The sequence below is a fragment of the Lepidochelys kempii genome, chromosome 1 (assembly GCF_965140265.1).
Source record: "Lepidochelys kempii isolate rLepKem1 chromosome 1, rLepKem1.hap2, whole genome shotgun sequence".
Lineage (NCBI taxonomy): Eukaryota > Metazoa > Chordata > Testudines > Cheloniidae > Lepidochelys > Lepidochelys kempii.
The window spans coordinates 98125446-98153363 of NC_133256.1; the positions used below are offsets into that span (position 1 = coordinate 98125446).

The window sequence follows — 27918 nt, forward strand, 5'->3', positions numbered from 1 at the left end:
GCTCATTCAGAGTTCTGTTCGCTTTTGTCTTCATCTTGGTGGCCACCTGAGTCTAAAATATTTGGTTAAAGTTACCAGCAGTTAAATGTATTTGCCTTTTCACAATATAAAATTACAAGACGATATAAAAATAATACATCTTTTCATCACAGGAACTCTTCAACACTGTCATGTGCAATTTCAGTATTTTAATGCTTTGAGATTTAAGCTTCAGGTTCATTTTTAAAGTGCAAATTCTGCTGGGAGCAAATTTCCAGAGTTTTCTTAGAGTATCATGTTCTGTACAAAAGATTAAGCTCTTGATTTTGCTCCTCAGGAGGGTCTGCATTTTACATGAGCAATGCTCTTTCCCCCCTTCCTATGAGAGAGCCCATCCAATGGTTGATAAGGATACTCCAGTTTCTCTTACTGTGGCTGTAGTTAATGGGATGCCACAAATTTACATCATTCAGCTCTGAATTCATCTTTACAGCTCACACTGAGAGATAGGCCCAGTTCCATTTTCACAAATGCTTTTCTCGTTTTCCATTTTCTTCTTTTCATCCTCATCAAGTTGGACTTCAGTCTCAACTGGATCCACATAGGTGTAAAAATAAGCCATTATGGAAAATATAATGCAAACTGCCATCAGTAAAGCAGCAAACAACACGTATTCTGCCCACTGTAAAGAAACAAATGTTAACATTATTTATCTATAGGCATTTCTATGGTTAATAATGATATTTTATTGTAAACAAGCAGACATTCCTGAATTGGTTCAAAAGATAGTTAGATAGATTAGATAAAATCATTATCTATCTATCTTCACACACACACGCACACACAAAGAATTATGATGTGGTTTTAGAAGGGACTAGGTACCCAAATTAATGCACTTTGGACTTTTGAGATATGTCCAGCTATCTCATGTACATCTAAAAATAAACCAAAGTTTAAAGTCTGGGCATGCTGAGAAGGCTCTGCAGTCTGTTCCAGGTGATGCTGTGGAGTTATTGATTGACTGCTGATGAATCTCTATACATTTCTCTTTGTCTAGAAGGACTGGGACCATGATATTTACCCTAGTGCAATGGTTTTCAACCTCTTTTCATTTGCAGACCCTTAAAAATTATGAATGGAGGTGCGGACCCCTTTGGAAATCTTAGACATAGTCTGTGGACCCCCAGGGTCCGTGGACCATGGGTTGAAAACTACTGCCCTATTGGGAGCTAAATAGGCATTATCCTATTCCCACTGAAGTCTATGGCAAAGCTTCTACTGATTGCAGTGAGTGCAACTTGAACCCTCACATTCACTCAACCTTTCTGTTCTGTGTTTGTACAGCACCTAGCACAATAGGACACTGGTCATGACTAAGTCTCCTAGGCACTACAGTCATACAAATATATAACAAATTAATTAAATAAATAAGTACTCAAGAGGGGAAAACCTTAATTAATCATGTTTTGTTTTCGTGCTGCTCAGCCTAGCAGGGGTCAGGAATGTCATAAAAGCCCACTTCTAAGAAGGGGGTCATTTTCCCTCCCTGAACTGAAGCCTTCTCATTAAAGAGTGGCACTGATACTTTCTGAAGGGATCCTGCCTAATCCTGTTTGGCCAGAAGAACAGTGACTCTGATGCCAGGTGCCGAAGGTAGAGGTTTTTAAATAATGGGAGGGCACTCTGCGGACCTCACCTGTGGATAGGAGAGGAACCCTGGTGGGTAGAAATTAAAAACATGTTTTTCATGGGCTGCCCTTTTATTCTCCCATTAGCCCAGCTGTGCTTCTACCATTTGCTGGAGTAGTCTCCCCCTCCTCCTGGTCACTGTAGTAATTTCTCTGTTAGGGACCTGCACTGAGGATGGAAGAATCCCATGCACTGCTACAGGCTGGGGACCGACTGGCTAAGAGGCAATTCTACAGAAAAGGACCTGGGGATTACAGTGGATGAGAAGCTGGATATGAGTCAGCAGTGTGTCCTTGTTGCCAAGAAGGCTAACAGCATATTGGGCTGCATTAACAGGAGCATTGCCAGCATATCGAGGGAAGTGATTATTCCCCTCTATTCGGCACTGGTGAGGCAATATCTGGAGTATTGCGTCCAGTTTTGGGCCCCCCCACTACAGAAAGGATGTGGACAAATTGGAGAGAGTCCAGCGGAGGGCAACGAAAATGATTAGGGAGCTGGGTTTATTTAGTCTGCAGAAGAGAAGAGTGAGGGGGGATTTGATAGCAGCCTTCAACTACCTGAAGGGGGAGTTCCAAAGACGATGGAGCTAGGCTGTTCTCAGTGGTGGCAGATGACAGAACAAGAAGCAATCGTCTCAAGTTGCAGTAGGGGAGGTCTAGGTTCGATATTAGGAAAAACTATTTCACTAGGAGGGTGGTCAAGCACTGGAAGTGGTTACCTAGGGAGGTGGTGGAATCTCCATCCTTAGAGGTTTTTAGGCCCGGCTTGACAAAACCCTAGCTGGGATGATTTAGCTGGTGTTGGTCCTGCTTTGAGCAGGGCGTTGGACTAGATGACCTCCTGAGGTCTCTTTCAACCCTAATCTTCTATGATTTGCAACTTTCAAAAGGGCTGAACTAGCCTCTTTCATGAACAGTGCAGAAATTAGGAGTAGAAAAAGCTTGGGGGACACAGCTGGCAGGAACTCCTAATAAGATTTTTTTTTCAAGAAGAGTTGTTTTAAAATGAATCTTGGAAGAACTAGAGAGTTCCAGCAGAATCTTAAGAAGGTGCTCCAAACTCCAAGCCACCAACCGTCTCTGTCTCATATAAAGTAGTAAGGAAAGCGACTATTCATAGTATGTGACCCAGGATATGGAACTCAGAACTGCACCTTAATATTGCACCCAGAAAACCTGGTCATTGTATACTGTATAGTATACACATCAGACTTTATCTAAATAGGTCACAGCAGCTTGTGTGATAATGTTAGTTACCCAATTATCTTAGTGTTCTTCATATGGTCTAGTGGGGCCTTTACGTCTGAACTGAGGTCACTCAATTGTAAATGGTAATTCTGCCTGGCTGACTGTGGGTTTCAATGACTCTCCTCCAGCTAGTGGTTTGTTTTTAAAAAAAAAAAAAAATCACATGCTCTTGTCTTGTTATAACTACAAATTCACCATAGTAACGAAGTGATGCAAAAAGAAGTTTATGAGGCTTATCTATGATTGTTCTCCCCGTACCATAGCTGTATAGTATACTGATACTGAACTGATATAGTAAGCAATAAGAATACAGTATACCAGTACAGTTTTGTGCTAACGTCTATTTACCTGCTCACTGAGTTTTGATGCCCCAGCCACAATAAGAACGATGATGTTACCAATAGCTACAGTCAGCAGCCAGCCTGCCTGAAGCACCGATTTCATGTTGGAAGGTGCCTACAGAAACAAGATATTTAATTGAATTGCTTTGCATTTTAACACATCTTATAAAAGTAGATTATGTAGGTTCATGTTCGATCTTTAAAGTTTAGCTGATTCCTAACATTAACCTCAAATGCTGTTGTTTTTTTATTTAAAGAATTGTGGGAAGGGCAGGGAAAGATTGTGGAAGCAGTAAATTTCCAGTATTGCTTACAATACAGCACATATTGTGTACAATGAGTGATTAACAAGCATATTTTACATATGACTCAAACTCACTGGGTACAAAATTGTTGCTGAAATCAGAGTTCACAATAACAAATCAAATCAGGTACTTATAAGGTACCCATCACAACAGTATATGAGCACAACATGTTATAGTACGTATACTATTCATCAGAATGAAAGGAAATGGACATTAAAAAAAGCACTCATGGGTAATATGTGAGACAAATTGGAGTGTCTTAAAAATAAGGGGAGAGAAATTATGTAAGGTGATACAAAGAGGTACACAATTAAACTGATGCAAAAAGCTCTTATTTCAGTTTAAATCAAATTTGTTTTGATTTAGCTTAAATTGACGAGGGACACTTTGAAGCTAAAACAAAATAAACCACTCTGAAATAAGAGTGTCCACACAGGAGTTTAAAAAGCAATTTAAATTAAACCAGCACAACATGTATAGACAAGGTCTCAGTATCTATTCATTCTGTTTTTAGCTTTTCCCCACCCAGAGTTGGCTCCATAACAAGAAGCAGTACACCCCTGGTGCTAAGAGTTTCCATTGGCAGGCACTTCGTATGGTGGAGTGACCTGAAGACTAGTAGTCAGATCATCAGCTACTGTAAATCAAATAGGTCTGATGAAATCAACACAGAAGTCATTGAAAAATGCCAGTTTACACTAACAAAAAATCTGGCAACTGTTTTAATTCACATAGATGGCGGTGTTGATTTTTTTTTTTTTAATGATAGTCTAACTGTTTTTCTGTTTGCTTGGTAAGACCATTACATTCATCAGTAAAAGGTAAAGACACATCTCAGGAATACTAATGTAATTGGCAGAAATCTCCTACCTGAGAATAGGAAAATGCCAGTCCAGTGACAGAGAAGACTACTTCACCACATGTCATAATGAAGTACTGAGGGAGCTGCCAAGCCATGTGAACTGTATTGGGTTGGATATCTTCAACATATTTGAGTGCTAGTGTGTTGTTGTTACACTGAAATTATAATAATGAAAATGGTACATTAGAAAATAATAATGAAAATGCTGCATGTTTTCTAAAGATAAAAATATGCTATGAGATTTTCATCAGGGAGTAACCCTCCCAGCTATGTTAAAATAAATCAACAGTGCATAGAGAATTTTAAATTAGTGATAATTTTGTGACTGAATCCATATTAAGACCTTTAAGCCCTGGGTATCTGACCAGGCTCCAGGTTTTTAAGTCTGTTAGGCAGAAACTAGAACCCCTACATGATTCACCATATGCATTTTGATTCAGAATGCAACCCATTACATCCATTATTATTTTTATAGTTTATTAAAACTACATTAAGATAAAATGTTCTAATATATGAGATAAGTCCATGTAGTTATTTTATATTTCATCAATAGCAAGTAGGTAATTTGTTCAATAGGAAAAATTAAAAAGTAGTGTAACACAAAAGTTATTCTGCATCTTCTAGCAGCATTGACAACTTACCTCTTGAATTACAATAGTGTATGCACTGCCATATCCAAATGATATTGACTGATTTTTGCAAGTCAGTGAATTGTCTGCAAAAACAACAATCTCTTTTCTGAAAAACAAAGAAGTTAATCTAGATAACTCTGGAATTAATTATACTTACATAATAATACTATGAATTCCATGTACTTTTTCGGAGGACAAAGAATATTTTTTTCCTGGAAGTCTTTGGACTAAGGTAAAGAAAATACTTACACGCCTCTTGTAAATGATGTATAATTGGTGGCAGAAAAATTCTTCACATCTCCAAGATGAGTACCGCCCATTGTGATGTTGATGGTTGAAGCCAAATTGTTTATAAATCTTTACAAAACAAAAAGACTTGCTTATAAAACAAGACAACATAAGCAAAACTTACACAAAGCTAACATTCTTTACATTATATATTGGCAATGCAACAGATATTTGAAATCATTTTATTCCCCCATCTCATTTGAATAGATTTTGATAATTTTTAAATGACATTTTCTCTTCTCTTTAAAAATGCGTAGCTAATGCAAGAAGCAAAACAGAATCCATCTCCCTCTCCAGATGAATCAATAAGCTAAAACCTGTTTTTTTCAGTAACAAATGAAAATTCAGGTTGAAGATGCACAGGAAGCAGAAACAAGATATTGACTATAAAGATACCATATTAACACTCAGCTGAAGTGAAGTAAAGCAAATGTTTATTAACAATACCTGATTTGATTTTTTCCATCTTCTGACTTTGATGTAAGGCCATCAAGCAGCTGGTGGAAAAGACAATTATCATGAATAAAATATTTGTGTTGGTATCTTTGACATGCTATGATGTGCACTATTATGTACCAATATCCACGGTCTCTTACTTCAGAATAAGCCTCCAACGGTAGATCCATACGCAGTTAGGCCAGTGTCTAACTACTACTTTTGGTGCCTAAACAGGCAAGTTAAATCCTCATAACCTCAGCTGCCATCTAACTCTGGAAGCAACTAAATTTCCACTGGTAAAGTCCCCATGGCACCTAACTTTCTGCTGGTGGGCACGTGCTAAGACACCTTAATCTTAATGTTCAGCTCACACCTCAGCCCCAATAGGATCCCCCACATATCTCACCTGTGGGGCCTGATCTGGTAGGCATTCTCTGAGGTTGTCCACCAGGTTGGACCCCAAGCAAAACAGAAGAGGAGGTGATTCCAGTGCTTCCCTTACACTTAATAAAGCAGGATATGGGAGAGACCCAGGTTCAAATCCCCACTATGCCTGAGTTGGAGCAAGGATTGAACACAGGACTCCCACCCCACTGGGCTATACAATATTTTGGGGTGGGCTTTTCTCCTGTTGAAGCCATTCCACTTTGTCTGAAATACTTGAATATTAATTGGACCAGAGAGAGAGAGAGAGAGTGACAATGACTCTCTAGGGCACTCACTTATGAGACCTTGGTTCCAATCGCTGCTCCAATGGCTAAGTATTTCATAAAAAGTGGAAAAGCTTCAAGAAAAGAGTATAGTCTATAGCTCAGTGGTTGGGGCACTCACATGGAACATATGAGAGTTACGTTCAGTTCCCTGCTCCAGCTCAAGCAGAGAGGGAGAATTGAACCCCGGGCTTCAACATTCTGGATGAGTGGTCTAACTACTGGGTTTAAAGGTGGCACTACTGACTCCTAATTTTTATTTATTTATTTTGTGAAAAAGGACTGGCTTAAGCACTTAAATCGAGGAGATGGTTCATGGCTGTGAATCCCTAGCAGAGGATGCCTCCTGCTAGTCCAGAGATGGGCACCTACCTCTGGCATTTCCTATTGACTAGCTTGGGCAACCCACCCAGCCACTCCAATCAGCTTGCATACTTTTGTGAACCCCTTTCTTGGGTCTTACTTTCCCTATGCACTGGATAGGGACATGTGCTGCTTAATTCAGGGCTGTGGATTCCATGAGGTGGCAGGGCACCTCAGTGCTAGGTGCTGTAACATGGAGGCCTGGTCAACACTGAAAATTTAGATCAACATAGCTATGTCACTCAGGAGTGTGAAAAATTCACATCCCTGCCTGCCGTAGCTATGCCGATCTAACCCCCCGGGTAGATGTGAGCAAGTCAACAGAAGAATGTTTCTATCAACCTCGCTACCACTGCTCAAGGAGGTAGATTATCTACACCAGTGGAAAAACCCATGCCATCACTGTAGGAAGCATCTAAACTACGGTGTTACAGCAGCATAGCTACAGCATCGTAGCTGTGCTGCAATAGCACCCATAGTGTGGACCTGGCCTAAATATAAGTCCCTTTTGCAGACCTGCCCCCAAGTCTCATATTTAGAGTTTTGTTAATACATGTGATTGTTGTGAAGCATGAAACTAAGACCATCCATTTAAAATGATTTATGTTTATCCAGAAATGTTTAAACTATATATTAAATGACATGTTTCCTTGCTGCTTACACATTGATATAACATAAGGTATAGGTATACAACAATACATATCATCTTCCCACCTCTCTCTCTGTGGTTCCCCCTAGTTCCATAGTACTTTTTCTCCCGGAAAGGAGGAGTCACACAGAGCTGGCCTTTTCAACTTCACTTGAAATTAAACACTCTCCATTTAAGCAGATTGGAAGCTAAGAGATTGGTATACTAACTAGGAATTAAACAAGCTTACCAATTCAGTTTGGATGCCACCTGTATTTTTTAGTAAGAGAGTATGACGTTCTTTTCCCGGAAAATTAAGAGGCTGATTTAAGGTTTGATTTCCATAGGCTATATTCATTCTTGTTAAGCTAGTAGTGTCAAATGTCATATAGTTTGTCTATAAAAAAAAAGAAAGAACATTTGCCATGTATATTCACATAACTGTGACTCTGTCTATGCATTTATCAGGATCCTGCTGATTCAAGAGTTCTGAAATTTATTAGGTATGTTGCACATGGTCTCTGGTACTTCATACATGTCTCATAAATCCCACTTCAGATTTTTGTTCAGTTTTCTGCATCTAAAAACCACTGTAATCATTTTGTCCATAATTTCTTTCTTCACACAGACCTCTCCACCCCCACACAATCCCATTTTCGGTTGAGACCCCCACATTTACAATATTATAACATTTCAGATTTAAATATCTGAAGCCATTAAATTTATGATTTTTAAAATCCAATGACAATGAATTGATCAAAATGGATTGTGAATTTGGTAGGGCCCTACTCATAGAGTGTGGGAAAGGTAGTATCTCTGCATTGCTAAACCTCCATGAGAACTGGTATTGGTTAACATCCTTGTTGAAAGTCTCAGCAGACAATCCAAAGACTGAATGGTATGGAGGTTGCACTATCCTTGAATGCTTCCTCCAGAACAAGGTTGAGGCACATTGGCACTGGAAAATCCTACATTGCCTCTGTTAGTGCTGTACCTGTACCATGGTTAAACAGAGGACTTCACTCCTCTGTATCAATTTAACATCTGGTGGGAGCAACAAATTTACTTAGAAATAGAGAGAAAATTATCAGCACTTCCACGTACTGCTGTGAATGAAATTCTTGGTACTCTGAAGTCGTGTGAAGGAAGAAATGAACCAAGTATGTGAATTCCTATACTGGGGGGGCTAGTGTCGGGGATATTGTGCTGCTGCCTTCAGAGCTGGGCAGCCAGAAGGTAGCTGCTGGCATGGCACCCAGCTCTGAAGGCAGCACCACCTCCAACAGTAGAGCAAAAGGAAGGATGGCAATACCATACCATGCCACACGCATGGTGGTTCCCAGAAATGAGTCTGACCCAGCCTTGGGAGTGGCCCATGCAGAGGAAGAAGAAGTCCTGTCTTTCCCTAGCCCCTCCAGGACTAGCAGCAGGAGCCCAGTGCTTAGAAATTAAAGTATCCTTGTGCAGGCTTTGTGTGTGGGGGGGGGGGAGAGGTTGACCATGGCACCCCCCAACCATGGGGTCCTACACAATAGCTCACTCGCCCACCTTTAAGGCCAGCCCTGGCCCCCCCAAAGTGACAACCCACCCATACCATGCCACCTCACTTCTGCACTGCTTCTGGCATCGCTGCTTCCTTCAGAGCTAGGCTCCTGGCCAGCAGCCACTGCTCTCCAGCCGCCCAACTCTGTGAAATGTGGTCTCCCCTGCAATAGCTAGATTTCACAGGGGAGACCAAATTTCATGGCCTGTGACATGTTTTTCATGGCTGTGATTTTGATAGGGCCCTAACTATGAGTATGTAAAGTACAATGGGCCCTGACTTCAGTTAAAGTCTCACAGTGCTACTGTAATATAAATTAATAATAGTAATTCATATGGATATTTGTCAGCTAGAACTGTACTGAGAGGACAAACTAATTTCACAAAGACCAACCATTAGCCATCAGATGGTAATAACTTTTATTCACCACAGACTTATCCTGAACTGGATTTGAACTGACACTCTACAGGTAGAAGATTCTCCATCCCACTGCTAAACCCTAAAATCACCCAGTCCCTCCAGAAGTATTATTTCATAGATATCACTTCTATATAAGTGAAAAAATGACCTAAGTTAGGGATGTGGAGTGTGTTCCCCTTTTTGCAGGAAAGAAATAGAATGTTTGATGACAAGAGCAAGATGGCCTGAAAACATAAACTAAATTCTGATAACTCTCACCAGCTTCTCATGCTAATAAACTTTTTTGGTCATCTGTTTAGCAGGAAAGCAGAGCTAATAGCAGATGATATCAAAAGGCTGAGGTGTTTAGTATCTATTTGGCTTCAGTCGTCACTAAAAAAGTTAATGGTGACCAGATATTTAACACAATTAATGTTACCATCAGGGAAGGAATACAAGTCAAAATAGGGAAAGAATATTTAGATAAGTTAGAGGTATTCAAGTCACCAGGGCCTGATGAAATTCAGCCTAAGGTACTTAAGGAACTAGCTGAAGCAATTTCAGAACCATTAGCCAGTATCTTGGAGAACTCATGGAGGATGATGGGTGAGGTCCCAGAGGACTGGAGAAGGCAAAATATAGTATCTATCATTAAAAAGGGGACCAGGGCTGCATGGAGGTTTTTGGGAGCCCAGGGCAAAATCTGAAACTGAGGCCCCCACCCTTCCAAAAAATTTGCAGCCACAGAAATCATTAAACCAACAGTGCAAAAACACTGAAGGGAGGCCAGTGTGGGAAGGGGAGTTGGAGAGCAAGCCTGTCCTGCACTCACTCTGTAGCAGCAGCTCCTGTCTCATGGGGCTGGGCTCAGCTCCCTGCATCAAGCATTGCAATCTGAAGCATGGCACTGCAGCACCACTCAAGTTTGGCCCAGCCAACCCCCTGTCATGAGGGAGGAGTGGCTAGGCATAAACTGAGTGGCACTGTGACCCAGTGCACCAAGTTGCAAAACCACTTGGTTTGGGGGGCCCCTCTCCAACAGAGGGCTTAGGGCAAACTGGTTCTTTTGCCTGCCCCCACATGGGCGGCCCGTAAGGGAAACAAAGAAAACACAGGGAATTATAGACCAGTCAGCCTAACGTCAATACTTGGAAAGATACTGGGACAAATTATTAAAAATCAATTTGTAACCAACTAGAGGATAATAGGGTAATAAGTAATAGCCAATATAGATTTGTCAAAACCAAATCATCTCAAACCAACTGAATTTCCTTATTTGACAGGTTTACTGGTCTAGTAGATAGGTGAGAAGCAGTAGATGTGATATATCTTCATTTCAGTGAGGCTTCTGACATGGTCCCATATGATATTCTCATAAGCAAGCTAGGAAAATGTGGTTTAGATGAAATTACTATAAGGTGGCTTCAAAACTGCTACAAAGACCACACTCAAGAGTAGTTATCAATGTTTTGCTGTCAAACTAGGAAGGTGTAGCTAGTGGGTAAGAAAGCTGTTGTCAAATTGGAGAGTCCAGATGACACAACAAAAATTATTAAAGGTTTAGAAAAGCTGACCTATGAGGAAAGGGCATGTTTGAGCAAAAAAAGACTGAGTGGGGCCCTGAGAACAGTTTTCAAATATGTTAAAGGGTATTATAAAGAGGACAATAATCAGTTGTTCTCCATGTCCACTGAAGGTAAGACAAAAAGTAATCACCTTAATCTGCAGCAGGGGAGATTTAAGCTAAATATTAGGAAAAACTTTGTAACTATAAGGATAGTTAAGCATTGGAATAGGCTTCCAAGGGAGGTTGAGGAATTCCCATCATTGGTGGTTTTTAAGAACAGGTTGGACAAGGGATGGTCTAGGTTTACTTGGTCCTACCTCAGAGCATGGGGATTCACTAGATGTCCTCTCAGGGTCCCTACTAGCTCTACATTTCTTGGATTCTATATTAAGATATTGTGCCAATATAATATTCCAATGCATTTTACTATGGTAAAGTCTGCAACTTTTCATGTGCTACCTATTGATGGAAGAAAGACTTCCCTATCAGATAAATATATAATTTAGAGATTAGAGTACAAGTGATGATTAATCACTAGAGCTGACCAATTTTTTTTCTAATGAAAAGGGGGTTTATTGTTGTTTTTCATGAAATATTGTCAACTTTGTAGAAATGTTTGTCTTTTTTACAAAATGATTAGTGAGTTTTTTCTCCAACATATTTATTAAAAAGTTATTAAAAACATTGTTGAAATGGTTATCAATTTTTTCATTTATTAAAATGCAGGTTTTCAGTAAACAAAACATATTTAAAAAAAAAACTTGTGAAAAATTTAGAAAATAAGTTTCAATTTTTTTTACCAACTCTAATCATTACTCTTTCTTACCGCCATCAGAGATTCCACAGACACATTTTCAACTCCGGAGCCAAAGTCAACTTTTGCAACATCAGTGCCTAAATTTATTACTTTGATTTGGGATTGCCCTTCTTTAGGAAAATCTGGAAGAGTTTTCTTGATGAAAAAGAGTGAAATAAATTAAACAGTAAGTAATATAATATAATGTATAATCACAATGACCTTGGTACTTATGAAGAAAATTAACATCTGCACGACAAATACCTGTGATTAACACATATGGTGACATGTTTCTGTATGCTTCCTCACCCTTTATACTAGAAAGCCTAAGAAAAGGAACTCCTTTTTCTCAGCAAGACTTCTACAACCCCATACACCTACTAACCATTTTCCTTCTGTGGTTTGCTGTAAACATCAGGACCCTTCGGGACTCAGGGTACAGGCATCAAGGGCTCCTAGGCTTTCTCACAGTCTACAACAGACCATATTTCTGAATTCGCTTTCATCCTATCTTCTGTCCCATTTACAACAGGTGGTGACTAACCAGGGTGTAGCCAAAAGTGGGACCCTCCAGCAGGAAGGTATCTGACCCTCTGTGTTCTGGCCAAAGAGAGAAACCAGGCTCCATTTTCACTTCCCACTTATTCTGACAAGAAGAAGCCACCATATTAGTGGATAAAATGGCCGCTGTACCTGTGTGCATTGAGATTTGGTAGCCATATTTATTTTAATTTCTTTCCCACAAGTACTACCCTACCTAGCTTTTAATGTTATCATCTTTTCAATTGTCTGCATATATCACCATAAAAAAAAGCTCTTTGATCTTTTTAAAAAATTTCTATAGGTAGCTAATAATTTTGGGTGAAATTCATAAAGCAAGATGGAACTATACTATTTACACCAGCTGAAGATCTAGCCCTTTAATCTTATCTTTAACAAGCAGTGTTGAAAGTAAAACTCATTCTATTCCAATGGATTCACACATTAAATCAACAGCGTTTCACTCTTAATTTGTGACATCACATAGCTCTGGGGTTGTGTCACACTTACCCTCCACTCAAAACAAATCAAAAAGGTCAGATATGCAAAAGAATTCCTGAACAAACCAAACAATTAAGTCTTCTGATTTTAAGCTCTGAACTTCAATTAAAAACCCATAACAAAGACAGATATGAATATGCTGTTGAGGAACTCGTTTAGCTTATTAATTTTATCATAGATCACATTACATTCCATAACACATATATACCAATACGTGCCCTTCCCTCTATTTTTTATAAAAACATTCTTGGTTAATTCATATAGAAAGAAATTATTAATTGCTATGGTTTGGACCATTTGCACTCTCACCAAAATCTGCATAGTAATTAAAAAGCTAAATAGCAATATCATCATTTGGTTGTGTTTGGCTTAACTTACATCAATTTGAACTTGTACCAGTGCAGCAGCAACAAAAGCTAGAGATGCAAGAAACATACCAACTGTAATCTTCCTTAGGGGCCTAGTATAGCAACAAAAAACATGAATTTTAGGAGTAGTTTTAATCCAAAAACTCAGCTGTGATTTTCTATTTCATTATGGAGAACATTAAGATAACCATTGTTAGTATATTATTACCCTGTGAGTACTGATATGGTTACAGAAGATACCCTGTTATGCCTTACATATCTCAGTGTTAGTTCCCAGTTACCCTTTAGGGAAATCTAGACCCCTTGAAATTACATCACTAGTCTGTTTAATAATCTGTTGCTCAAGATCTATATGGCTCATTTCTATGATTAGCCATCATCTGAACAATTATTAGGTTTGCACAGTTGACCTAAAAAGTCTGATTTACTCAGAAAGGGAACTTAACACATTTAAGTCTGCAAAGAATAAAAAGAGCTACAGAAGTGCATAGTTATGGCCTGTACAAAAGGAAGATTACTTATTATGCATATACTACTATGTTAAAATCTGAAAAGTACTGAACTAAAAAAAAATTTGGAGAGATATGGTTTTTAGGTCTAATGACATTTTAAGCAATGATTACATTTAGTACCATGGCAATAAAAGTCAGTTTAGGACAAACTATTTATTTATGGCATCAAACTATGGCTGTGGAGGGCCCATGTATGAAGGAGCCAAGTAACATTTTCATTCCCAGTAAAGAATATAAAATGTTCTGTCTCTCTAATAAAAAGAAAAGGAGTACTTGTGGCACCTTAGAGACTAACCAATTTATTTGAGCATGAGCTTTCGTGAGCTACAGCTCACTTCATCAGATGTTTACCGTGGAAACTGCAGTTTCCACGGTAAACATCTGATGAAGTGAGCTGTAGCTCACGAAAGCTCATGCTCAAATAAATTGGTTAGTCTCTAAGGTGCCACAAGTACTCCTTTTCTTTTTGCGAATACAGACTAACACGGCTGTTCCTCTGAAACCTGTCTCTCTAATGTAATCAAAATCTTAGTGGGAAGAGGATGGGAGGGCCAGCAGGTTTGCAATAGGGGAGTTTCACATTCCCACAACAATTTTCATAAATGGATAAAAGCTAACTACAATAAATGGATCAGAAAAGAACAGTACACAGTCAGGAAATTTGATTTTTAAATTTCTTTTACTATTGCTTTATTTGATACTAAATTTATCAATAATTCCCCTACATCAGTTGTGACTGTTTGTTGGGCACACTACAGTTGTAGTACTAGAAACATGGATTGTAGACTTATATAAACTCAATGAGGAAAGCAAGAGAATCAGAGAAAGAACTCAGGAATATACTGTAAATACCAAAAAGAGGGAACTTTAATTTGAAACCCTGTAAAAATTAATTAATTAATTAATTAATGAATCCCAGTAACAAAATTCATGTAGCTTCTTTATAATGGATCACCCCTCCCTAAGACTCAGTTATGAGAGAGCATCTGGCTGAATTCTAGCCTAACTTTATGTCTTCGTGCCACTGAGTCTTAACCTAGAATGACTCCTAAAAATGGAAGACCCATTTTATAGTGTATAGAATTATCTAGACTTGGGGGGAAAGTTCTTTTTTCAATTGAGTTAACTCAAATCAAGCTAACTTAACACACTTAAAAACCCTATTAAGCCAGCTTGATTGAGCTAACTCAGCTGAAAAAAGTACCCTTTTCCCTTAGTTGTTTCAGCCAATGAACCTTTTCCATCTTTCCAAACTGCATTCCTATCCATGCTGTATTGCTAGTAACAGATCGTGCTACATGAAGATATAAATAGCAGCATTCACAACTAGAGCTGATGAGGAAATGGTTTTTCTCTTCCATTAATATTTTTGAGAGTTCAAAATTTTTACCTGTCTTGATTCCGGACAAAAAGTTAAAATCTCAAAAATCCTCGTGATCCAAAAAAACAAATTTTTACCATTTTGGATCAATCAAACTGTTTTGTTTTGATTGATTTTGCCCTTTTTTGCAACTTTTTTTCAGTCTAAATAGTTTAAATTTTGAAAGAAGTAGTCATTTTGAACCATAAAAATGAAATTTTTAATTTTGACACTCTTTTGCCAAACTTTTTTTCTTAACATTTACTTGAGTCAGGAAATTTATTGGACCTGACCCTACTTTGCTAACAGTTTAGTTTTCACTGAATTGTCATTTTTTACAAAAAAGTGATTAATCGAAAAATTCCTGGCCAGCTCTACTCACAACGTAAAGTGCAGTCTAAGATCTACCAGAAAGTATATCTGGCTTCTTCCACTTCTGAGGCAAAAAGATACTCGCACAAGATAGGAGTAACTATGTGTCTATTTTTATAATACAAAATAGAAAGAAAGAATGAAGAAAGGAAGAAACCAGGATGAAATCCTGGTTCTCTTGAAGTCAGTTTGATTTATGGCATTGACTTCAAAGGGGGCAGGATTTCATCTCCACTCTGTCGTTTGCCCCCCTGCAGCTGGGTTCTCCTTCTCTTTGTTCTTGGAGCTTTATATATGATTGCAACTAAGTGGTTCAGAAACATAAAATACTTTTTATATTAACTCATTATTAATAGTTCTACACCTTGGATTTCCTTATCTTAGTGAAAGCTTGCTCTGTCACAATATTATCAACACAGCACTTTAAGATAAATCATTAAAATACACTGAAAGATTAAATCAGGCATATGAATTAACTTACGTGAAATTGATGTGGCATTTTTTAATTAAAGGATAAACCACAGTGTCTACAACTGGGACCATAATAACAATCAGAATCGGGTTCACGGTCTGTTGGATGTAAAAATCCAGAAAAAGAAGTTAAGCACTTTTCAAAGTCTTTTTTTAAATAGTGATTTAAAAAAAAGTCTTTGGGGAGTATTTAAAAATATCACAAATGTAGTTTAGTGTACCTGCATCTGGTCTGGCTGGATCTGAATAGCTCCCTAAGGAAAAGAAAAGGTAAATATATTTTAACATTAGAAGACTAACAAAATGCATAAGAACAAATTAAATGTGAAAAAATCTTTAAAAATTTAAGATAAAGTAACCTACAAAGTTTCCATCCATTGTTGTGGCTTGTAATGTCCATCTTGATCCCTTAATAAAGCAAAATCATAATGAAATTCTACAATAAAGCAGTCTGCTGTAGTTACTTCTGAATTTTTTTAGAAAGGGAAGAATAGAGAGGGTGGGGAATCAATAATAAAGTAAGACAAAAACTTTTCTTAAGATTACTTCCTTACTATTCTCTGTCAATCTTTGATAAAGGTGTGATCCTGAACTACTAAAGGAAAATGTTGGACTTGCAATGGGGTCTTTGGAGAGCAGCTTTATGGCTGTCTTCCACAGTGTCTGCACTCAGAGAATCCTCCTCCAGACAGAACTGGGGCTTTTAGAGGCCTTTTATGCTGCTCTGGTCTTTTTTACCCAGCATATAAGAGCTGGAACCGAGATGAGGATTTTATCTTTAATATTTTTGCTGACATTGTGTCAACTTAGATTTATTTTGTAATATATATGTTTGAAATATTAATTGATCATACAGGTAAAACTTTACAAGAAGCAGTTAGTGTATAATAGAAGAGATAAATAAAATAACTTAATAGGTACAGTATATGAATAACTGTGAAATTCATAAGTACCATTTTTCATTACCACCAATTTAAATTCTGCCCACTGATTTCATAACGTAATGACTGAATATAATTGTACATGTACTTACAAAAAAATTACATTTTTTTTCTACCTTACCTGCTGATCAAAGAGTGCCCAGAACATGGGGAGAGGAATATACAGGAAAAGCACCTTCAAGACCATCTTAATTTGTGTAATAAGTCGTTTCTATAGTGCAGAACAGTAAATAAAAAAGTTGCTAAAAATAGGTAAATTCAACTAAACCACAAGTTTTATATATATATATATATATATATACTAAGACTATTACTATTATTCATATTTTACTCATACTATTGCTATTCATATAATATTTTAATTCATATTAGAAATAAAGGTCCTGATCATGCAAGACTTAAACACTTGCTAAACTTTACAGATTGTGAGTAGTGCTTTAGACTTCAATGGAATTATTTACAGTCCTTTAAAGTTAAGCACGTGTGTAAGTCTTTGCACTACTGGGGCCTAAATTAAGGTGAAGGGAATAAACGGACAAAACGTGTGCAGGTGTGTGTGTGAAGAAAGGACAAGGGGGTTATGTAAATAAAGTCCACTGTTACTCAGTAAGGTCTCTACATATATGTGATGGTTACATTGAACTAGACTTTGTTTTTGTTAGTTTGTATTATTTATCTGATTTCTGATAGGTGATGTTGCAGAAACAAATTTTTAAGAGGGATTTGAACGATGAGGTGGTTCTGAGGAGCGTTTTCAATGAATGGGGGCTATGTATAAGATGTCATGTAGGCAGGAATCAGAGAAGAAACAGAAGGAAGGTTGAGATTTGTGTCACCATTGAAAAATCATCAGGGAGTGTGGGATGCCACCTAAAAGGAGACATAGATTGGGGCTGAATAGCTGTAGGGCTTTAAAAGCCATGACAAGGAGTTTGAACTCAGTATGGATTACCAGTGAAGGGATGCCATATTATAATAAAGGCCCTGTGCAAAGCAACACATTACTGCATTGGTTACACTTGATTCATATTTTCAAGCTTATTTTCACAAGCATGAGGGCTAGGAACCTCAGTTTGTGTGAATTGTTATAGGTCATTGGTTTTGAGGAGCCTATGACAATTTCACCAACTGAGAATTTGCCCCTATTATATTTTTTTAATGTAAGCTTAGATTCACACAATTCTGCAGCTTGGAGTGGATTCACGGACAAATTTCATGACCATGGAGTCCACTGGGCATTGACTACAATCCTCATTAGTGTAATGTGCATTGTTCACATGTGTTATCATATATATTGTGTGTTTTCATTCAAAGTGTATTTTGAAGCTGGATCGTTTATATTAAGGCCATAAAATCTACATTGGAGATAAAATACTTGGTATCATATTGAAACTGCTACCAGGTAATTTTAAGTATTTGTTCTGAGAGAAATATAATTATGTTCAGCCCACTAGAGTTTCCTCAGTGCAGTATGTGATCATGCACAGAGCCCTGATACCTGGAGGACAATCTGAAGTTACATTAAGCCATGATGGTAACCATCCTGTCTTGTTAGAGCAGTAAGATCTAGCTAGAGCACTAGCTTCTGATTACTGTAGACAGACACAGCATTAGCTCCCCTTGTATTTGGTATGGGGTTGCGTAACTAGTGAACAAGGCAGATGGAACAAAAAAGAAAAAAGGGAGGAAGGCATTATCTATCTATCCATGCACATGTGCTCGTGTACACACAAATGATACTTACATCATACTTTTCACTAGCCCAGTCCAGCCAGTGTTCTCTTGTGGGGAATTGTTTGCTGCGATGCTGAAACCTGTTTTTGACAGCAAACTGTGAAAAGAACATTAATAAATTTGTATTAATTACACTGAATACCATTTAAACATGACGCAACAAATATTTGTAACTATAAGGTTAAAGTGACTTATTATAATAAGAGAAACTTTCTTTCAGAGCAATTTATATTCTTCAATTTATTTTTAATTTATTTTTATTATTATTAAAAGGTGAATGTTTCTATGAAACTGTTTTAAACACTTGAAGGAAGTGTTCTGCTATATGTCTCATATGTTGTGGATTCAGTAAAACAGTCCCAATATCAGAAGAAACCAAGCAGTTCAGAAAAATAGGTATTGCCTCTTAACGCTGGGTGCTGCTGACAATTCTCTGAGGCCTTGTCTACACAGGTTTTTGCAGAGTACACTTTCAGTGTTTAATAAAATAAGAAGATAGTTTCAGTTTTACACAGCAATTCTTCAGAATGGAATTACACTTTAAGGATAAATTTTGTTTACATGAAACATTAATATGTATTTTCTAATGAATTCCTCATGCCAACAAAAAATATTACGTAGCTGTGCTAGAGTTATACTGGCAGACCTGTATGTGGGGAGCGCAGGACTGGAATAACAGGGGAGTACTACAGATCAGGATTGAGGGAACCTGCATTAAGCCCCACTGAAGTCTCTGCCACAGCTGGGCCCTGATCTTGCTTGAGGCCTCAAGGAATCATGATAATACAACTAAGTAATTACATAATAGTAACTAACATTTACTGAAATTAAGAGACCTTAGCAGCTGGATTGTTTAAAAGTGGATGATTTGAAATCAAGTCAACACAGGATAATTTAAGGTGTGTGTGTGTGTTAGGCTCAATTAAGAAAAACAAATAGAAATCAGAGTGAATATCAAAAACTCAGAATCTTCTTTTACACCAAAAGATCAGATTAATTGTGACAGAAATAATTGCAACATTATGGTGGAATTTTACTCCTGACTGAAATGGAATAAACAGTTTGCAAATTACAAAGTTTATAAGGAGTACTTGTGGCACCTTAGAGACTAACCAATTTATTTGAGCATGAGCTTTCGTGAGCTACAGCTCACTTGGATGAAGTGAGCTGTAGCTCACGAAAGCTCATGCTCAAATAAATTGGTTAGTCTCTAAGGTGCCACAAGTACTCCTTTTCTTTTTGCAAAGACAGACTAACACAGCTGTTACTCTGAAACCTACAAAGTTTATGAATGTCATAAAAATTATCAATAGGTAATAAAGACCAACTCCATTTGAAAAGTCCAGCCACGCTTTTCCAGGTAGTCTGGCATTACTTACTCCAATGCATTTGGAAACCTGGAGCATTATATTGCCTTGAGGATGAGCTTTCTTGTACATTTTGCTTCCAAGTATGAACACTACTACAATGAGTAAACAGAAAAGCATTTCAGGATTGACTGAAACTAGAGGAAAATACTTTAGTATACAAAATATAATGACAAAGAGGTTAAAACAAACCAAGCCTGAGTGGGAAACAGCATTTTAAAGAGCAATAAAACAGTTATTAACATATTTTTTCAATTAATTTTTAATCAATCTAATATACTTTATCAGATTTGTAAACAGATTCTTATGCAGTCCTTATTCAGGCAAATATATGTTGTCTTCAATGGATAGGAAGTTTGCCTGAGTAAGGACAAAAACAAAACAAAACACATAGGGGCCTTAGGTCTGGGTCTGCTGTATTTTACTAATACAACCTCTAATTAAAGATGTAATTTTGGAAGAGCAAGTGTATTGGATAGTGCAGCTATTTTATCCTCTATGGAACTCTGAAAGGCTTCTTATAACAAAATAATTCCTTGGTCTTTGGACTGCAATGCTCATTGAGCAGTGCAGCTGGTAAAATGCAGTGTTTTTTCACAATCAAGTAAATGGTTAGATACAGAAGGACAATGCAATATTTCACCAGTGCATCTGCAATTACTGATTAATATATTTCTATTCTATTTCTATTCTGTGCTCATCTTAATTTTGGATATTTGATGAAAGCTTTGAAAAACCTCCCTTATTTAAAGCTTTCACATTTATTTACTGCCCATGAATGCTCCTGATAGTACCACATAAACTAAAGCAAACTGTGTCATGCAGAACATTTAGGGTTTATTTGAGGTTTTGTCATGAACACAGATAAGGGGCAGTATGTTCTTGTGCTGCCTCTGGAGCTGCTCTCATGGAAGTTCCCCCGCTGCTCCAGGGAGGGAGTAAACTGCACCAGGTCTATAGTAGGAACAGGGCAGGCTCCCTGAGATGCTGGCACAGCAATGTACATTGTGGGGGGTGGAAACAAGGGTCTGTCCACTCCCATCCACGTGCATGAAGAGGGATGTAATAGATCTGTGGATCTTGCTTCTCCTCTGGTGCAATCACCCACGATGTGGGTAGCTGGTGCAGGGGCACATGGGGACACATCTTGCACTCCCTTAAGGTCTGGCACTGCCACGCAGGCCAGGCCACAATTTGACCCTTAATAGTAAAACTATTTTTATTAGACAATTTCTCCTTAATTGTCAGATTTTGATTTGACTGCTATTTCCAGAGCAAAGGTACCAAGCCTAACCCTTCATTTGTGCCTCTAATATGAGATCTCTCTTACCCCCAATCAGGTTTTGGGATGTTGTGAGGGAGTCAGGACTAGTAACCTGAGGAGATGTACTCCATCAATTTTCTACTTTAATATTTCTGCCATAGTTTGAACCTTGTCCATAACGCTATGTAACCCCTGATCAGTGGTACATAAATGTATATTTATACTTTCCCTTTCTAGACTGCAGCAGCACACCCAAGCAATTACAACACATGGAGCTCTCTACCGTGCATATATATTTCTCTGTATGATGTTAATCTGCAGTAATGCAAATGTTACCTCAGGAACTTTGGATTATAAAGAATAAGGCAGCCTCCCCCTTTAACTCCACATTTCTAAGCAAATAGTTTTATTTGCCCTTCTCGTATAAAAAGTGGCCAATATAATAAAGATAATTTATGCAGTAAATAAAATGGAAAACATGCAACATACTCAATGAAACAGCCATGAGTGCAGCAGGCACTCCAAAGGCTAGTGGGTAACACTTTTGCTTGGTGTGAATTCCACATTCTTCACCTGAAGGAAATAAAACAGTGTTAGGAGTTTTGTATACTAGTGTCAGCTAACATTGAAGCTATAAAATTTACCTATGAGTATAGCCTGCTAGCAACTAATCTGTCTTGCTCTGACAGTTTAGTCAGCTTTCTAGTCAAACCATTATATAAAGTCCTATCTTTCTTCCTTTGGTTGACTCTTCCTGTTCAAACCGCAGAAGGCATTTTCAATGGTATATCAGCAAAGAAGGGTCTCATATATTTTTTCATATGCTCATCTGCCATCTATCCTAGGAAGGATAGCAAATTGTGTTAACTAATAATAAAATGACAGCAACGAACTGGAACAGAATACCAGAAATCAAAAGGTCCAAGTCTGAGCTACACTTATTTGGGATCATTTGTACAATTCACTTATGGCTTTGCCATTCTTGAGAAAGCAGCCATTCCAAAGTCATGACAATAAAACCTATAATCCATCATACAGCAAAACACATACTCCACTTACATATGTATGCGTGTGCATGTCTGAATAGTCACTACACTATATAATCAGAGTTAAACATAGGAAGGAAGGACAGAAAAACAAGTATATTTAATCATGTACAGTTTATTAAGGAATGAACCCAGATACTGGTAATTTAGAATTTGCTTTATATTTAGCAGGATGTCACTTCCATTAAAAAAAAATCACAGAGACCTTCATAATTAGAACACATAAAAACTTCCATTTTGATATTAGTAAAATTTTGACTTAATTTGTTGTATATTTTAAGTGTGTATGTGTCTATATATTATGTATGTGTGCATCTTTTGTAATACCCTTAAGCCTCTGAATAAAAAGCTCCCTTTCTTCTTTCCTTTCCCTCCCCCCCACAAAAGAGAAATCTAATGATACTCTTTTCCTCTCCTTTTTTTGTGATTTTAGTGGTGATTTAAAAGATGCTGTGTTAAATATCACTGTAGAACAAAGCCTTCTTTGAGCTACAAAAGAGTCACAGTGCTGGCTTCCCCACCTTCCTATCAGGTGTGAAAGTAGTGCAGTCTCCATGGTCATTCAACTTTTAGCCTCTCTGAGACTGCAAAGAAAGATGCCAATTAGCATCAACTATGACAGTGAGGTTTTACGATACTGACATTTCTACATGAGAAATAAGCTGAAACTATAAACATGTCTCATAAGCCATCAGATGGTAATGACTTCTGGGTGGACTCAAAGTAATTGCCTAAAACTAAAATACCTTTATCCAGTACTAATCCAATAAGTGAGCCAGCCCCGCTGCCTTATTCTTTTTGCTCTGCTGTTTAACCAGTTTGTAGACAACATCAGTGCAAGTTTACCTCTGAGAACTGGAGTGATTATAGTAGAGAGGAGACTTCCAGCATTAACAGACAAATAAAATAGAGAGAAGAATTTACTTCTTTGTTTTTCCTGCAGTGAGAGTAAGAAAATAAATTTTAAAAGAACTATTTAGAACGTGATTAGTCAGTATTATGTTGATCAGACTCTGCTGGCCTAAATTACAATGTAGGATTGGAGTCAGCTCAATAATTAGTACTGATGACACAGTGTATGTATTTGTAGAGAACACAGTAGTAGTATCTAGCTCTTCTTTTGGACACCCAAGTACCAGAGCAATGGGCACCATCTGAAGATGTATATTTATTATTATTAAAAAATGAAATATGAGTCCAACTATGTTTGAAAAATATTGTTACCTGTTCCTCTTCAAACTGATCTCCACCAAATGCTGATACACAGGGCTTGATTCCACCAGTACCAAAGGCAATTAAGATCAGACCAATCATAGACAGACCACTGGGGAAGGGGGAAAATGTCACTCGGTTTACTTTAGTATAGGTAAAGGAACATCACACAAGGAGAAATGCCCATGCTTGCTAATAGCAAGAGCATTAAACAAAGAAATTCTTAACTGTGTCCTAACATTCAAAAATGTCATTGACCAGTTTCTGGTCTATATATGCCACTGGGTTGGCTTGAAGGAAATGTAATGGGCTGGAAGAATTACCCCAGTGCAGGAACAGCATAGTGCTGAGTTAAGCAGCCCTACACTGCCCCGATTAGATGCACCAACTTGGAGGGCATGCTGGGGCCAGGGACACAAGGTGGTGCATTAGCGATGGAGGTACAATTGTAGCACTAAGCACTATGGGGATTCTGGACTTCAGAGAGCCTATAGGCAGCTCACCCAAAGCTGCAGTAAGTTAAAGCAGCTCTTGGGGCTGAGCTACGTTATACCGGGGCCATTTCAGGCCCTGCAGCAGCCCAGAATGCAGGCAGTAGAAAGGTGGCATAAAACCATCTTTTCCCCTGCTCATCCTGGCCTGTGCTTTCTGTGCTGGAAGTGCAGGATAGTCTCTAGCACATGATATTCTGCTGTGCCAGAAAGCAAAGATAAAGTAATGAACTTTAGCTTGTTCTTAAGATATTCTTTCTTGGCTCATTTATCTGGGAGAAATACTCTATTTTATTCAGGAGTCTGATATACTTTCCTTGGAAATCAAGATATAGTTTTATGAAGCAAAGTGAATGGTGTCGTATGTTGCATAATATATTTCTAGATGTTAAAATTCCAGCTCCAAAATCAGATGAAAGTAAAATAGGATATTTTATTAACTACACAGTTTCAGAGAATCTATTTTGCACAGACCTTGTGCAGTGATGAAAATCTGTAGTCTGACTAGCAAAACTCACAAAATGTATAGTTCATATTCAAAATAGAGTTAGTCTGTCTTTGTAGTCATTCTCTTACAGAGTTCAGATTTAAAATAACATTTGAATGAAAGAGGTTTGCCTTGAGGTAAATGACTGCCTCACTTAAATTAAGTGAAATCAGTATGGTTTGAATTTTGCACATATACTGTGAAACTTTTCAGGTGCATAAAAATAAAAGGGAGAAACTGTTTAAGTAGTTAACTTCATAGGTTCTCTTCTCTAAAACTGTGCAATCTTGGGGAAATTGATTGTGTAAATTCAAGCTGCTCTAGGGCAGGTTTTTAAGCAGCAGATCAATATAAATTTCAGTGGTCTTTGCCACATTATAGGGGTCATATAACAACATGGATATGACAGCTTCCTTATAAAAGTAGCAGTAAATAAGGAGAAGCTGATCATTAGACAATTTAAGTAACAAGTACAGTAAATTAAAGAACTAAATTATTCCATCATGCATTAATCTGGAAGACAGAAATGTGTAATGCAACTTACATGTGTAATGGAATGTTATCAGGAATTCCATCCCTGTTATAGTCTGTCAAGTCATTTATGGAACTTACTGCCATGACCGTCTGTCCAATGGTATAAACAATGGACAGGGAGACAATGGTCCTGTTGTAAAGGAAGAAGACAGAAAATATGTTTTTTTAGCTGCACAGCTAACTCAGATTTCTTTCTAGTTCACAAGAATGTTTCAGGCAGAAAGATAATTGGTTAGAATAAACAGGATGAATAAATCCACCATGAAATAGCTATGAGAATCTTATCACAAGATACTGTAAATATATCAAAACATTTCCTGAATAATAAACAATTTATCCCATACCAGTTATACTTTTGATACTTTATTTTAAAAGTAATCTCCTCTTAAGCAAAATAAATAATTTAATTATATTCCTTAATTAAATTAAAGTAAGGTAATGAGACAAAATATATTAGAAAAAAGGTGTGTATTCACGCATGTTATTTAACATCTACATATTGTGATTGCACCATCTGCCAGTGCTTCAGTGATTTCCTCTTTAATAACCAAGTGAGGAAAAAAAGTAATATTGTGAAATTTAAATGGAATATATTGTGAAATTTAAATTGTATATGCATTCTACCTACAATATTCAACCTATGCTCTGGGTGCATAACTATTTATAGTTTTCTAATTTTCTTCATTGAAACTGAAGTGGGAAAATAATGAAAACTACACATAATGAGAATAGCCCATTAGCTGGTTCGCTTAGATTAAAGTGTATTCATCTATGAAAGACTAAAATATAAGACTAGCATCAGGATCGTAGTGCTGACTGCTAGCACCAAACATGACTTTCTCTGTTGCCATTGCATTGGGCAACTGAGTGTGCATATTGTAGTGTGATCGAGAAACTCATAACTTTAAACTTATGTCCATTCTTGTTTCACAAAGCCCTTAAACATGTTCTTTACTTTAACTTCAATGGGACTTAAACATGTGATTAAAGTTAATCATGTGATTAAATGTTTTGCTGAATGTTTTCTTAGTACAAATCCACAGACATCTACATTTGTCTCTAATCTCTGTCAGTTATAATAATTTTAGGTATTAGTCTTAACGACAATGGGAAAAACATTTCAGATAGGAGCGAGACTTTGTCTGAGCTGACAGTGAGAAAATCTTGTTGCTGTTCTTTATTTGGGAGGTTCAGATACTACAGTGATGAGGACCATATAAGCAATAGAGAGACAATTTATGCCAGGGGTGGCCAAGCTTACTTACCCTCTGAGCTGCACATGACACTCTTCAGAAGTTTGAGAGCTGGGGCACACCTGCTGGGGTTCAGGGCTTCAGCCCCACTCCTGCTGAAGTCTGAGCCCCAGCAGACATACCCCACAGGGCTGAAGCCCTGAGACCCCCACCCCTTCCTGTTGGGCAGAAACCCCGACCCTAGCACCCCACTTCAAGGTAGAGGTCCTGAGCTCCCCCCACCCCTGAATCTGGTAGGTGGAGAATGGGAGGGTACCTCGGAGGCTCCACGAGCTGCATTTTAACTGTAAAAGAGCCGCATACCACTCACAAGCCATGGTTTGGCCACTCCTGATTAATGCAATTGGTTCTGTATAATTTACTTGTATGTACAGCACATTTCAAAAATGCTATGTATCCTCTTCCACAGACTAGAGCTCCCTGTCCAACAAAGTATGGAGGAAGTCTCTGAGGGTACTCCCACACAGAGATAGTGTACAGGTACAGTGGATGGGTTACTTGAGGATTGACCCACCATGATATTAATGCTATAATTATTAGTACTTTGGCTAACCTCCACACAGTCCTGTCTGTTAACCTTCCTCATGAATTTTACAGTGTAGTTTTTTGCTTTAAAATGACACAAAAGCATATTTTAGAAGTAAATCAAAAGTTTTATATTATTGCCACTTGCCAAGACTCAAGTTCCAGGTTCCAACGGAGTAATCCAATTGAACTCATAGTAAGCCTTTGCAAGATCAGGGATTTAAACAGTGTGCTACTTTAGACCTCTAAGTCAAACATTTAGGTGCAACGGGCAATCACAACCTCCTGCTTGGCTGCCACATAACCCTGTAGATGCCTATGTTTCCCCCATTAAAGTCTTCAAAGAGCTACATTTCAGTGGCTGGGCATGCACACAGCTGACTAAATCTTGATACCAACCAGAAGATTGGTGCCTAACTAACTCCTAAGCTTCAGTGGGACCAGAAACTATGCATTGCTGGACTATCTTGCCTTCAGGGCCTGATCAGGTAGGCATGCGCAAAGCACACCTAAACCCCCACAAAAGACAAAGACAACAGAGATGCCCTCACCCCTTATAACCTTTAGTTTAGTGGTTAGCACACCCACCCAGGACTTTGGAAACCCAGGTTCAAATCTAACCTCTGCCTGAGGCAGAGAGAGAATTTGAATGTGGATTTTCCATTCCAAGGTGAATGTCCTAACCACTGGGCTATGTAGTAGTCTGGGGCAGATCTCTCCTGTTGAAGCTGTTCTACTGTGTATAAATAATTAAATATTCAGCAAAGGAATTAGAACTTGGGTCTCCCACTTCCCTGGTGAGTGCCCTACCTGAATCATTCTCACACTCTCTCTGTCCCAGTGAACATTTCTGTCAGTGACTCAAGCTTTTCCTCACTTCCAGTTCTGAGTGAAACCTACTAAAACTTGAAGCCTCTCTACAAATCTGAATTCACGAACACCAGCTCCTGACAGAGTATTCTTGAATCCCGAGGGTGGTTTAAAACACTCTTTCCCTAAAGCAACAGTTGGAATGTCATTGTTTTTTTCAGTCATGCCTTCATTTGATTGTTTTTCTTTTTAAATAAGCACTCACATGAACTTTCCCAGCCAGGAGTCAGCAATGATTGCTCCAAGGATTGGAGTCAAATAGCACAGAGCAACAAATGAG

General features: G+C 38.0%; 1 protein-coding gene across 1 annotated transcript; it reads right to left on the reverse strand.

Moving 5' to 3' along the window:
* Positions 1-27918, reverse strand: SLC15A1 (solute carrier family 15 member 1). The gene is made up of 20 exons (XM_073327264.1): positions 27844-27918; positions 25001-25120; positions 23491-23590; positions 23113-23203; positions 21710-21793; positions 19969-20051; positions 18600-18686; positions 16977-17066; positions 16278-16322; positions 16136-16168; positions 15925-16013; positions 13210-13291; positions 11821-11946; positions 7736-7882; positions 5794-5843; positions 5308-5415; positions 5068-5164; positions 4435-4581; positions 3267-3374; positions 1-661 (listed from the first exon to the last, which is right to left on the reverse strand). Coding segments are annotated over exons 1-20 (1884 nt in total). The 5' UTR covers positions 27846-27918; the 3' UTR covers positions 1-466.